This window comes from Porites lutea, chromosome 4 (assembly GCF_958299795.1).
Source record: "Porites lutea chromosome 4, jaPorLute2.1, whole genome shotgun sequence".
Lineage (NCBI taxonomy): Eukaryota > Metazoa > Cnidaria > Anthozoa > Scleractinia > Poritidae > Porites > Porites lutea.
In genome coordinates, this window is record NC_133204.1 from 31,826,387 (window position 1) to 31,841,303 (window position 14,917).

General features: G+C 37.8%; 1 protein-coding gene across 1 annotated transcript in view; it reads left to right on the forward strand.

Annotated features, from left to right (window-relative positions):
* The window catches only part of LOC140934536 (uncharacterized), a 77,002-nt gene that overhangs the window by 12,278 nt on the left and 49,807 nt on the right, over positions 1–14,917 (forward strand). The window contains 14 exon segments of the mRNA XM_073384143.1: positions 568–705; positions 1,327–1,389; positions 2,998–3,072; positions 3,726–3,785; positions 5,159–5,257; positions 8,355–8,483; positions 9,165–9,248; positions 10,100–10,159; positions 11,682–11,741; positions 12,460–12,528; positions 13,040–13,120; positions 13,548–13,616; positions 13,711–13,782; positions 14,126–14,191. Coding sequence (XP_073240244.1) covers positions 568–705; positions 1,327–1,389; positions 2,998–3,072; positions 3,726–3,785; positions 5,159–5,257; positions 8,355–8,483; positions 9,165–9,248; positions 10,100–10,159; positions 11,682–11,741; positions 12,460–12,528; positions 13,040–13,120; positions 13,548–13,616; positions 13,711–13,782; positions 14,126–14,191 — 1,125 coding nt within the window.

A 14,917-nucleotide genomic window follows, 5' to 3' on the forward strand; every position in this document is an offset into this window, starting at 1 on the left:
AGGTCATCATATTTAGGTTGGCTGCCTTTTGTTCATTTGACTTTCTGTATTATCTATCCAAAGCTCTTTTTTTCAGTTTGCTTCATTTTCTAGAATTTTTAGGTCATCCTTTCGTTTGACTGACTTTTGTGCATATGTCTTTCGGCATGTCATGTCCCTTTTTCATTTTGCTTCATTTTCTAGATTATGTTAATTTCTTTATTTTTCTTTTAGATTCTTAAGATTATTTCATTTATTCCAGGATTTTAGCCCTTCTGACTTGGGCAACCCACCTTTGCATTCTGTGTTTCAGTCACCTTTGCTAGTTTTAGAGTATGGGTCACCTCAAAGAAACAAAACCAAAAGTCTCTCGTAGCCCTAACCTCCCAACTGCTCTTTTAGATCAAGCGGGGTTTGGAGGAACAAAAAAAGCTTTTTCAGAGCGGGAAAATTGGGAAAGGTTTTCTCTTTTAGTCAATGGGGCAGGAATTGTTTTACCAAGCCCTGTTTCAAGAGAAACTGTTTTATTCTGGCTTACGTTAAGTGTTCATGAAATTGCAAATGGTCACTAATACTTTACTTCAACAGTTGGCTGAACTTGAGAAACTTGAAAAAGAAAACAGAGAAAAAAGCAGAAAGTTGGAGAGAAAAAATGTTGACTTGACCCAAACCAATAAAAAGCTTGAAAATCGGAACAAACTACTGTTGGATGAACTCAATGCCATGGTAGGGTACATTAAGTGTTCAATCTTTCTTATGCTTACTCAACCCAATAAGCCCCAGTATCCACATACAAATTCTCTTGACACACATCTGTGTATTTCTTAAAGAATTAGTGTAGAGAATGAAGTAAAAGATCAAAGCTTATTATATCAACACCGATGAAATACCAGGTGAGCTTTCGCGCGAAAACATGATATCTTCACACGTGATTTCACATGTGAAAAGATCACCGTTGCTATGGCTACATAATAAATCGCGCCTTTGGCAGCAAAATAATATTTAAGTGAAGTGGTTTGGCATTTCAGTGGTGTTTATATAATAAATAGAACATTGTTGAGAAATTTTTCCTTCGATCGCTGCGCTCACTCGTGAAATACTTTTCATCACTCGAACAGAAATTTCGTATCTTCGCACGGCCATGTAATGGCCTCTATATTTACCCGTAGGTGACCATTTTTCATAACCTTTTCTTGTGTTACGAGAAAATAGATGTCTGTCACTCTTAATGGGACTTACAGTATACATACACCAATCGACTCTCTTTTAAAGAGAGTTAGAATTTTGAACTCGGTAGGCGTTTGCCGTCAACTAATTCTTACTCGCTTTCATTTCACTTTTCCCCAGAAAAAAAGCTCAGCATCAAGAAAGACAAACTCTGTAAAACCCAGAGGTCGTAATGCAAAGGAGGTAATTTATGTCGTTGTCAGTTTCCTTAACCTGGCTTACAGTGCAGCGTGCAAAGAAAGCCGTGTCCGATAGACCAGGGCTAGTGTATTTTTCTGTTCTTAACTTGCCCAATGGACAAGTGAAGGTTTTTCGGGGTATTCAAATTACAGAAGAACTGTAATCAATCCTGCTCATCAGGCAAGTTGAAAAGACTTTTGGGCTAGTGCGTGCCACTGCTACAGCCTGCCCGAATGGCAAGCTGTAAAACTATAAATGTGCTATAAATAGTCCTATAAATGTAGGTGCGAATACTTATTTTTATAATAGTATTGTTAATTACTGGACTACAAAAATTGTAAATAGACGGACACACAGACGGAAAGACAGACAAACTGACAGATGGAGTATTTTTAAATGGTCTTAAAATTTATTTTTGGTCAAAGGTTTGAATAATTTTCCAAGTTTGTTTTCGGACATAGTTAGCCTAGAAATATAGTTTCTTGATATTCTAGATAGAAAAGTTAGCCTTCTAGGCTAACGGACTGATGGATGGACAGATGGAGTATTTTTTTTAATAGTTCTAAAATTATAACAATAATTATTTCCGAAGGGATTAATTAATGATTTTGTTAAAGTTTGCTTTTGTTCAAAGTTATCCTATACTAGTGTAGAGAAGAGTATAAAAATGTAAAAAGGATAGACTGGATGGACGGACAGGCAAACTAGAAATATTGTTTGTTGAAAAATAGTCTTCTAGAGTATAAATATGTAAACAGATGGACGGATCTTACTATAAGCTAGGATAACCTTGTGATCCTCCTGCAGGTGTCGTAATGGCTGCCTGTAAACAGTGTACATGCATATGGATGGACGAACGGACGGAAAAACATACAGACGGACGGACAGACAGACAAACAGATGGACGGATATTCTAGATAGAAAAAATAGCTCTCTAGACCATAAACATTAAGTGCCACTTGTTTAACTAAAAAATGCTATCTGCTAGGATCACGAGGTTATCCTGGCCCTAAAAACATTCCTATTTCGGAAATTTTATTTTTAGTAACGCGAAACATTATATACGTTTTTATTTTATTTAAATTTATTCTATATCAGTGTAAGTATTATTTTTCAATTTTATAATCGATTGTTTGTATCATCATTATATTTTATTTTATTATGACATGTAAGCGCGTTGAGATTCCTAAATGCGCTCATAAAAAACCTTACTATTATTATTATTATTATTATTATTATTATTATTATTATTACTATTATTATTATTAGACATACAGCGTGCAAAGAAAGTAGTGTCTGATAGCCTGGGGCTCGTGGATTTTGCTATCTGGCTAGTGAATTCTGTTTTTAACTTGCCTGACGGGCAATGATGTTTTTTGAGGAATCTGAATAACAGAAGAGCTGTGAAATCAATTCTGCTCATCAAAAAAGCTTCTGCCGTGGGGCTAGTTGAAATGACTTGTGCGCTAGTAAATGCTAGCTTCAGCTTGCCCGAATGACAAGCTGTAAAAATGATTTTCTTTGCACCCTGACATATTACATAGACGTAGAAATATTGTCTCCTCAATTGATATCCCTAGAGTGAGAATGGTGCACTCCTTTTTATAGCAGGATGAATTGAGTAACCTTAGAGCACAATTGAGAGAACAGACAAGAAATATTGCAGATCTGAAGCAAAGCTTGATGGTACTTAAATAAACTCTTCAGTTTTAGTGTCGTATGATGTGCTTTACAGGTTTACAGTTTATGTATGAAATTCAAATATAAATAGCAAGGCTTGAGTATGAATGCTTCAAGATAAGAGAAGAAAGGGAAGACAAAAAGTAATTTATGTGTGTAGCTATAAATGTGTGTCTCTCTTTGTGTAATTATCTCTATTTGTTATAACTTATTATGTATAGTGTAATTGATAACGAGCATATATTGTAATTTGTAATTATTTGGAAAACGGTTGATGTACGGTATAAGACCCCTAATAATTTTTAATCGTTTGTCGTTTTCCAAGAAGACTTACTAGAATGTCTAACCGTCTGCCGATGTCGTAACAAAGCACCCATTTTACCTTAGTTATTTTAAGTCCCGAGTGTTGGTTTGGCCAGGAATCCTATAACTCTCAAGTGTGGTCCTTGAAACCAACTAAGATAACCAGCCAATGGTTTGTACAACTTGGGTGATTTGATTCTCTCCTATTCAGAATTTGTTATGAGTATGGTGCAGCAAATATAAAACTCAGGGGTAAAACGGCCAACAAAATGACTGTCAGAGTAACGGCCCACCTGTTAAATTATTAACTCAATTTGTTTGCGTAAGGTAACGTTAATTCATTTGTTTTTGTTCAGGATAAAGATAGGAGAATTGAGCTTTTGAGAAGCAGACAGAAAAAGAAGAAACGACAATCAGTAAGTACAGTTGAACTTCCATAACGGTGCAGTGTCCAGGCCAGTCAAAAACGCTTCCGAGATAATTGTAGAAAAGGATGGGAACTTAAGCCCTCTATTAAGCGGCCGAGGCCACTTTTTGGCCGTCCCAACGAGAATTCTTCCATTGTTGTCACCTTTATTACTCGGTCCTCAAGCGCTTGATCACATAGCTTAGAATATGGTGAAGGAAAATACAGCCCGAGATTGAAGGTGCGACCGATTGATTACCAATCTGTTCAAAGTTTTAAACGTTTCTTAAGGAGCCAGCTTTTCGATAATTTTGTAAATGCTTCTTAGTTAAGTTTAAAAGTATTGTAATTAGTAATTAGCTACAATCTTGGACAAAACTGTTGAGAAAATGTCACATTTTCAGAGCATTTTTCCTAACATCCTCGCTATACCGCGCCCTCCCTTCCCCCCCTCCCCTTGGAAGCAATGTTGTTGTCTGTTCTAAAGCAACCCTGATCCTTAGACATTTGTAGGAAACAACTTTGACCTGGGGGGAGGGGGATTTGGTACCGCAAATCAGTTGTTGTTGAAATAGTGTTGTTGCGTTCGAAAGTGTGCATGAAGGGGTACAAATTCTCAAGTAGTTTTGTCCGGGATTGTAGCATTGTAATTGGTACAAAGTTGAGTGTTGTAATTAGTTAAATGTAGTGCTTTTACAATCATTGTTCCTGAAAAGCCCCTTTGGGGAGGAAACATTTAAGTATGTATGTATGTGTTATGGACACGTACTGCTCTCGTTGCGTGTTTGTTTTAAAAGAACGTAATGTTTCTGTTATAGATTATGCTATTTTATGACGAACCCTCAGTGAGCGGCCACTTGCTGGTATCCCGAGGGTGGCAGCTTAATGGTGGTTCAACTGTAAAATCATTGATTGTTACCTTTTGTTTTGTTAGACTTACCCATTATTAGTAAGAATTAGATTACACCACTTGCATGTACAGTAAAACCCCCGCTTTACGAACACCCCGTTAATATGGACACTTTCTATGCCCCCCTCCCCTCAGTTTTTGTACTAACGGGGTTTGACTGTACATGCAATTTCCAAGAGCTGTCCATTGTGCTGGGCCTTTTCTAGGCTTCATTTGGATGGGAAAAGCTTTTTGAGAAAGTTTTAGGATCTTAGGATTAGATGAAATTAAAGATAGGTGGGAAGTGTAACACGATTTTCATGGAAATTTTCGGGTCAACGTTACATGGTTTTTGCTTTTTTATTTGGCCTCCTTGAGTGTGTGGTCGTGCGTGGTTGGTTTGAAAGATCATCCTGCTCAAGTTAAAATACAGTCTGAAAAATTTTAAATGCAATATTTTTAGCTGTTTTTTTTTCTGTGTTTGTATTTTGCAGCCAAGCCCTGTTTCCACTTCACGCTCAGCTGATTTCATGGCAGTGGAAGATGACGACGCACTATCTGTTCATTCTGATTTTAGCGAGTTTTCTGAAATGGTTGGTATACGATAGTATTACATGTAACTGAGCTGAACATTGTTATGAAGTAATTACAATACTTTACAGTGGACCTCTCAAACTTCCCACAAACTCCAGCCAATAGAGTACTAAAACGATGACGTCATAAAAATGAAATTTCTGAAATTATGGGATTTGTCAGGATATTCTGAAAGAACAATGTCCAAGAGGCCCACTTACCAAAAATGAGCATTTCGGGGGAAATTGTCTTCGAGATGTTTGCCGGTTATACTCAGAAAACTCCATACAATAAAAAAATTTGGGAAGGGTTTGTATGGAGTTTTCTAAGCATAACTGGGCTACGATCTCAGAGATAATTTGCCCCAAAATGCTCATTTTTAGCAAGCAGGCCTCTTGGACATTGTTCTTTCAGAATATCCTGACAAATCCCATAATTTCAGAAATTTCATTTTTATGACATCACACTTTAGTACTTTATAGGACTCTTGCACGAAAGCGTCATTTTACTACTATTACTACCAGAATTCTTTTCGTTTTTCCTTTCATATTTAAATTTGGTAACTCTAGCGAGGTATAAATAACACGAGAAAGCAAAATCCTGAAGGATTTTGGTCGTAGTAGTCAAATTACGTCATGGTGCAAATGGCTTATTTTGCCTCCCTTTAGCTCTATATTCATTAAAGGGATTTTTAATTACTGAGACTCCTAACAGGTAGTCTCTCTAATAAGTGGCATGGTAAACGCAGATAACTACAGCGGAATTCGGTCACCAAGGGGACATACCATAGTGTTCATATCACCCAGGTTTCTGTATAAGCGGGCTGTCACACAACAACAGCCACAAAAATAACAACAACAACAACAAAAAACGTCATGGACACACGTTTGTATATTAAGACTAAGGCAGACAAAAAGAAAGAAGGGTAGGAAAACTGACCGCAGGGAAAACTGAGGAAGTGAAACTTGCGTAGTAAGAGGCAAAAAACTTTGATTAAGTGTTACCTTTAGTTATCAGTGTCAAACAGGGGTAGAAAGACGGATTCGTATCAAACTCAAACATGTTATGCTATTCTGCTATTATTTTTGAAGTAATAAAATCGGTTTAGCCATAGAAATCTGTTCAAATCGTAAAGTAGGGTTGACGATAGGGAGAGTTTGTGACTCGGGACACATGAGGAAAAATGTCGGTTGTCCTTATAAACCAGTGTCCGTATTAAGCAGGTTGATTAGCGAGAAAATATATGAGCATTTTTCCGAGACAAACAAAATGTCCGTTAAATAAAGGTGTCTATATTAAGCGGTTGTCCGTAAGTGGGGTTCCACTGTAACTAATCTGTAGGTTGAGCTGATTTCCAAAATTAACTGTAGGCTTTTATCCATTGAAAAAACAGATAGTACAATGTACAATGATCGCGTTCGTCAGAACACATCCTAATCTGGTGTTCCTGTGGCACTAAGGCAGACATTTTCGAGCTATCACGGTCGACAGCATATTAGCCGCCCCTATTAATTTTATCAGGGGCACCTCGGCCGTGAAACTGGACTCCTTTCGACTCGATTTCGTTTCCGTAATTTTTCCGGAACTGACGAACGCGTATCCGTAATCAATGATTACCTCTAGTAATAATCATTATCAGTTGCCAATACGAAAGGAAAGTTGGGTTCCTTTGCTAAGTTCACAAAACCTTTTGCATGCATCAGTTGTAAGCAAATACGTGCATGTAGTAAGTTATTCTTCGTCACGGTGTTTAACATACCATATCATGCTATGTCACCCATAATTATCTGTTTCTAAATTTTGTGCTTTTATAGCTGCCGTAATACAGCTGTATTTCAAACATTTTGGAAAGCTTAATAAAGGGCAATTTCTGTACAGAGAAGGCAAAAGTTCCCTGACCTTTGTTTTCATTATATCTTAATTTGTTTCAATGTTTCTTCTTTTGTATTATTATGCGTGATAATAAGGATTAAATGGGAATGGAAAACAAAACTTTATCCAGGGATAAAATTAAACCTCCACAGCTAATTGAGACCAGCCTTGCAAATCTTTTTTACGAAACAAAAAATTAAATGAATCATGATCAGGTTCCTTTCGTGTTCCTGTTTTGTTCTCACAAGGTTGTAATTAATAGGTCCAAGTTAAACAAAAAATGTAAACATTGACATTCCTGGTGGCTAATAAGCTATAACATGACAGCAGAAACGTTCGCTGATTTGCATAAAAACTGTTAAGTTCCAAACTTTGAACGTTGTGATGACTCTAACAGGTAATGCATTCTCGTAGCGTCTTGATTTTATTCACTTAGGTAGCGCTTCACAGGGAACTTTTGTGGTATTTTTATGAGTAGATTTGCCTCATTTGTACCATTCCTTTAATTTGGCTCCGATCTTTGCCAAAAACATAGGATATTTATAGTGGTTAGTAAAATAGACTACTAAGGCAATGTATACTACCAATAGAATGCAAGACTACCAATGGCAATGTGTGAAAGTATTAGTTCCATGTTTAAAAGTCTATCGACCTGTTTATAGAAGTGTAACTCCTTCCGCAGATCATCTTTGGGTACTTTGTGATTGTTAATCGTACACCGTAGAGTGAATAATTTGTACAGCTTCAAGTCGTCAGTTATGATGGCGTTTTACATGTCTTAGTGTTTCAAAGTTGTTATTATTGCTGAAGTTTAAGTCTTTTCCATGCTTCATAACCCACTATTCCTATATGAATGTTATGTTTTTGCAGTATGTTACAGAATTCAATGCCGGTTTTGGCTGAAAGTAAACTCTGTATCGTGCAATGAAACGATGGTCACCTGTTGATCATAAATAAACCACTTTGGACTTTTGACTTGTTTTGAGGCCGTCTTTGTGAATCCTTTAAGAGTTTCTATTCTGCCTTTGGCGGCCGATTGTCACTGGAATATTTGTGTAATATTTTTATCACTGGTGTCAAATATCATAAAGAAAATTTAGTTAAACGTGATCGAAAGAGTGACTACTGGACAGAAAGAAAAATATTGTGTATTGCCTGAGCATTAGTTACATAAATGAAACCACGAAAACCTTGCGTCAAGAAATGGTGAAAAGAATACTTAACTTAAACGTTTTTTTATTGCAGTCGTCGAGTGAGGACACAGACAGCAAAAGAATCAAGAAGCTTGCCAAAGAGTTGTTAGCGTTAGAACGAGCTTATGCTCTTCTACAAGCTCATGTTGGTAGTGCTGTGGATGCTGAAAGAGATGAAATGGTAATTACGTGTACCTCGAGTCCCATTAATAGCTTGATCAGCTTAATGTACTTATCACTTTATTTCAATGAGTCAGTGATTTTTCCACCAGCGTGAGTACAACCTCATATTAGCGGAGTGGATTAAAACATCTCTATTCTTCCCCAAAAATGGTTTCTTATAGTGCTAACTCTTAACAGAGGATTCCTGTTAATACGACCTCCTTTGGGCCATGAAATTCTATTAATTTATTGGCGTGGACTGGTGGTAGGCCCAGTGCCGAAAGGTGCTTGTTCGTCGTAGTAACGAGGTGAACGGATCAAGGAGCTTGTAAGGAAAGGAAATGGTTTGACTAGGCTGGACTTCTGTCGCATATACGGGTTGGTCGTGTTAAGGGGGCTGGTTGTATGGTGGGTTTCAATGCATTGTATATGTTTTTTCATAATAAGATAGTCTTATAAAACTCCGTACTAGTATAAGAAAGGTTTTACTTTTATTTCTTTCGCGAAATTTATACACTGCAATGTTTTGACGGTTTCTCATCGTAGACATAAATATGTAGGATATACATAATTATGTGTAAGACGTTGTCTCGAGAAAATGAAGAAAGGAAAGGTATTGAGCAAGAAAGCCCTTAGAAACTGTAAGGCTTTGAACTTGAAGCTCTCAGTTACAACGTTTTTGGGGCTTTTGTTTCCTTAGGAGAAACAGCAGCTTCAGTCAGACTTACTTGAAAGCCAAACTAGAATCCATGAGCTTGAGCGAATGATGGCAGACGGTGGACAGGTAAGCTGACATTATCAATGAAGCGTACCCCTGGGTGGATTTCCTTGGCATCTATTTAGTTTACTGCTGATAAGTAATAAGCAAAGGTCAGGGAGTAAGAGCGAAATCGATGTAAACGCTGTGCTTTGTGTAAATTTCATGTTATAGAAGGTCAAAACGCGGATGATCAGATTACGAGTGATAGAAGGTCCAAACGCGTTCCATTCATTCTAAGTGGAAGTCCAAACGAACGCTGTCTACATACATCCCACGAATGTGTAATAGCAACCTGGATATCAAAATTGCAAGCTTCTCTGGTCGCCTGTAATTAGAATAAATGAAAAAACTTTTATGAACACTAGGTAGTATTAAAAGCACAGAGGGAAGTGGGTAGAGCCAACATCGAATGTAATGTTCAATCACATCAAGCACACATAACAAAGGCAAGAATCCCAAATGGCCGGGGTCAAACTAGTGGGCTGTTTACAAGCGTGTTCCAGGATTTATACTCGAGACTACCCAGAACAAGTCCAGTTAGTGGCCAGGGTGGAACTTGAACTCGGGAAATCATGGTCAAGGTTTTCTTTCTTTCCAGAAATACAGTGTTGTTTTGATTCCTTAAGCCGACTGCTTCAGTATCGCTAGCAGTTCACAAAATCCACCGGGTTATAATTTGTGAAATCATATGCAGTGTCACTGTGTGAGCATGATGTTTCTTAAGTCATTGACTGCAGCAAATTGGATTAAAGAAAACTGTGTTCTCTCACCCGGAGGCGAACTTTTGAGGAACGGGTTCTGGTGATAAGTGACTAGTCCGGCTGCTCGTTGTTGGTAGTATCATAGATGTTTAATGAAAATTGTATTTTTTGCAGGGTAGTGGAACAGAGGAATTATCACAACTTCAGGCGGACAATAGAGCACTGTACCAACAGGTATTCTTAGATTATTATAGGTTTAACCCTCTAACGCTCAAAAGCGACTAAAGCCAAAATACAAAAAAATTCCGAATTCGTTTTCTAAACTGCTGAAATTTCTTTTTCAGCGTAATGTGAAAGTTCAGACAGATACTGTAGGTATCATTTGAACGTTCATACCACGTGAGGATTTCGCCTACAGATTGAAAAGTTCGAAGTACTCCATCATTCAATCTGGGTTGAAAGGTTTAATATCATGGACGAAAATGATATATGACAAAGTACTAGAGCAAAATTGCAGCTTCAAGTTCTATATATTTCATTTTCACTTTTTGAAATTAAAAAATTACTATGGCAACGCTTCCTTTACTGCAGCGTCCAATTTTATTGGGGATTCTGTGGATGGAGATGTTGCGCAGTAAACGACTCTTCAGAAAAGCTTTGTACGCGAAACAGTGCAGTTCTATAGAGCAAGAAAAAATTTAAGGGGCTTTTGTCCTAAAATTCAGAAAATTGTATGCTTTAGCCAAAATAAATACTGACTCTAACCCTTTCAATACTTGGAGTTCTCGATTCAATAAACAAGCAGAAAATCCATTGCTGTAAGGGTAATTTGTCACTCAAGATATGAATAACCATTTTGTTCACTGATATGTTAGCTCCGAAATGGGCACGCGGGCCCCTTAACTTAGCACGTTTTCCGCCCTGAGACCCTTGCATTACCCCTGGGTATTGAGCGTAGTATTTAAGTGCTTTGCCAACATCAGGATCACTGATCAGATCGCTTTTCTATGCCTTCATGCCCCGAGAGGGCATATATACTTGCGTTTTTTGCCCCCCCTCCTCCCCTCAGCGACGAAAACCCGGCTATACTGCACTTCTTCGCATACGCGGAAATTATTTTCGCCCATATCTTAGTATTCTCCGCATGTGCCATTGAGGTGCAGCGTACCAATGAAAATTCTCCGACTAATCAAATGTTATACTCGTGAAATTAGGAAATCATTTTACTCCTTGAAATTTTATTTTTTATCTTTAACTCAAGGTTTAATGCTTGTAAGCAAGTTCTCTGTATCGGCTATAGAAAGCAACGCTTTGAAGTCTAGTGGTTCTTAAGAAACACAAGGAGGGACTATTTATAGTATAGAGAGTACTGGGGGAGCAAGAGAAGCAAGGGTGGCGCAGTGGTGAGTGCACTCACCTACCACTAATGATGCCCGGGTTCGAATCCTGGCGTCGACGCCATGTGTGGATTGAATTAGTTGTTGATTCTCTTCCATGCTCCCAGACGTTTTTCTCCGGGTACTCCGCTTTTCCCTTCTCCTTAAGAACCAACCCTTCCAAATTCCAATTCGATCTGGAACGCACGGACACGTTTCAGTGAGTTCTCATGGGCTTTTAAGTGCTCCGTGGTTAAACAAATTACAATTACACTTTTAATTACTGAATTGTACTTTGTTTTAGATTTGGTCTAACGTTCTTAACGTAAATGAATTTACGTATAATCATGTAACAATTTTGTGTGATAAATAACTTGCAGCTCGTGGCAACTGAAAAAGAGCGAGACAAAGCACACTCTGAGCTGACCAAGTACTCGGAGGTAAACTAGAATTGTAACTTGTGCAAATTGCCTTGTTCTAAAATTGGGACACGTGCTAAGCGTTTTGAGTTGAATTTGGAAATATCTTCAACTGAAACATTATCATTATTGTTATTTTGAGCAAAGCAGAGAAGCACGTATTGGCGAAAGTAAGAATGCGTCGATTTTTAGTATTATTACAACAGGCACCCTCTTTTAACCTTTTGATGGTAACCTTTAACAAAAGGTAATCAAAAAGAAACGTTTTGAAGTTATGTATAAACGTAAGGACTGAATAAAGGATGGTTTCTGCCTCAAAAACAACTTGATCCTGCATGAATTAAGAAGAGTAGAAATACCTACCCTCAAGTAGCAATAGCTAATCGAGGCGGGTAATTAGGACAAGATACCAAATACAAGAAATTACATAGAGTTACTACAGTTCCAGCGGCACCAAAACTGAATATTTACGAGTCAACTTACGCGCGTCCGACCTCCTCAAACACACGTGCACATTCCTTTTCGGTTTCAGAATAGGGTATGGAAACTCGTATAGATGTGGGGACAGGCGTACTGACGGTATTTTTACAACCAAAATTTCTTGTATGCATACTGATAACCAAATTTTATTACTCGTGTCTGCTATAAAGGATAATAACTCGCGGTCTCGAGTATATTCATAATATAGGAAGTACCGGCACTGTAAATGTTCAAGCCTTTTTTTCCCTTACCTAAACAGGATGTGAGAGAGTTGAAAGACCAAAGAGACCTGTTGGAGTTTGAGCTTGAGGAAATGTCACAGCTATCTGTAAGTTTGCATTTGTCTAAATTTCGTGTTTTACAAATCATAACCGTAGAAGGTACCGTAATGCCACCATCTGTCTCCTCTTCCTACTCTATTGCGCTTGTCCTGTTTCAATAAATGCAACGAGAAATGAAAGTTGAATATCGAAAGGAACAGAACATGTGTCCTGTGTGATAAGCGTTTGAGGGGAAAGGGGAAATTATGTTTTAACGTGCGCGAGTAATTAACAAAGAGTTATAATTAGGTATTTTTTTGTCATCTTTCCTCATATCCTTAATAACTGCATCGTAAGGTAAAAGTCATCAATATCATATTCGTCCTAGTCATCTGTGTAAATAATTATAACCATCGTTTTTCATTTTTCACTTCCCTTGTTGCATTAACCGTCATCATCGTTATTATTAACCATGTTATCATAAGTGGCATTATATTGTGGATGCTATTGTCAATTCACGCTTGAAAATTGTATTCTGGTGTTATTTTCGTTCTAATTTCTTTTCCGTTCTATCATCAGACCACAGGGTCTGAAGACTGGGATTCTAGACGAGCCAGAAGTACATGTAGTCTCGAAGCATTTTCATCTCCGAGTCGGGAAGTGAGTCACTGTCAATTTGTGAAATAATACTATAAAATCATGTTCTAGTATATTCTACTAGTCTTCATGCCTATAAAAGAACAAATCAGTAATACTACTCTGAATTGTGTGTCTATAGCTTAGTCGAATACTGAATAACTTACATGCTGGGACGCCAGTCAGAGGGCTTTGTTGTCAGGAAGCACTCTCATCGGGCGCAAACCGAATCCTCTCTATAGCCCATTTAATTGCTGAATTCGATATCACCGGCCTTTAGTGCAAATCTTGGGTTTTTGATTTCCTTATTTTGTTTGTTTTTGTTCTTGGACTGGACGGTCAAGTAGCCGTGTAAAGTTTAAAACACACGATACAGCTTGCCTCTTCATGAATACGTCTGCTGGAGACGTTTTCCTATTTATTCTATTTGTCTTTTTATCGTCTGATTTAGGACAACCTCTCTGGTAGTTTGTCTTTAGAAGAAATCAAAGCCTGCCTCGAAGAATTGGAGACTGAGAAAGTTAGTTTTGTTAAGCTTTTCGTTTATATTTGAATTTCATGCCCTTATCCCTTTTTTGCCAGTCCCTAATTTTGATGTTGTATTTGTTTGTCAGGAAAATGAATTATCTCCGTTGCAACAAAGCGGACTGAAACAAGCCAGAATGATGTTGGAATCCATGGCAGAGGTAACATTAGATTTAAAAGTATGGCAACTTGCCGCAAACAGATATGTACGGATAGGGAACATTTACAAAAGAGGCAGGTAGTGGTTTAAAGGAAGTCGGTTATTACAGAAAACGTCTGACATTCGTCTCATTCAAACTGATAATTAGTTTAATGCCCGCAACAACAGTGTTACGTCTGATGTTACGTTTAGTCGTCAGAGAAAGCACGAGAACGGTAAATAACCTTTTAGTCATTACGTCACAGTATGTGTTTTTCTTAATAATATTGCCTCATTCAGGCCTAGAGACGCGACATTGAAGAAATAATCTTTCATGTTGTGTTTTTTCTCCATGTGACAAACAGAAAATTAACCACATGGAAATCACGGAATCTGCCTTAAGGGACAAAGTGCGGGATCTGGACTTAGGTGTAAGTTAATTAAATATTGTGTTCTGTTGCTCTTATATTTAAACATAGTCCTAATTCTTTGATGACCTTCAGAATTTATAGTTGGTTACTGAAATGTTATTTCGACGTCTGTTTCGGAAAATTATCCAGGCTGTGGTATTACAGGAGCTCCATTTCCCACCCATTCCAAAACCATAAGGACTATAACTTCTACGTTACCCAAATCTGTCAGGTCTAGAAATTGGGAAAACAATTTAACAGGGGCTAGAAGGAGTGATTTCAAATTCAAATTCTCAAATTTGATTGATGGCGTCTTTCCAGTCGCGCCATGCTTATTTCAGGCATTGGCTTTTCAACTGAACATGTCATGTGCATTTCTGATGAAAGTAATTACATGTAGCCACAGAACATCGTAAACTGAAGTCACTTGAGAAAATTGTGCCAGTTTTAAAGCTCCAATCGTTTAAATGAAAGTTCTTATTGTGTGTTACCTTCTAGGCTACACGAAATGTTGCTTGCCTTCACGTTTGTGTATAAGATCCTTATCTTGTCCTGTTTTCAAAACAGTTCACTAATTGATCTCAGCAGTGGTGTTAGTGGACTGAAAAAGAATTCCTCTTTGATATTCGAAATATAGGAGACTAGTTTCCTGTGGTGTGGTCTGTCGTTCACGGAAGGAAGGGGGGAGCCGCAACGGGTGAAAAAATACCAAAAAAGTAACAGCTTTAGATTAGCAAAACAGCTTTG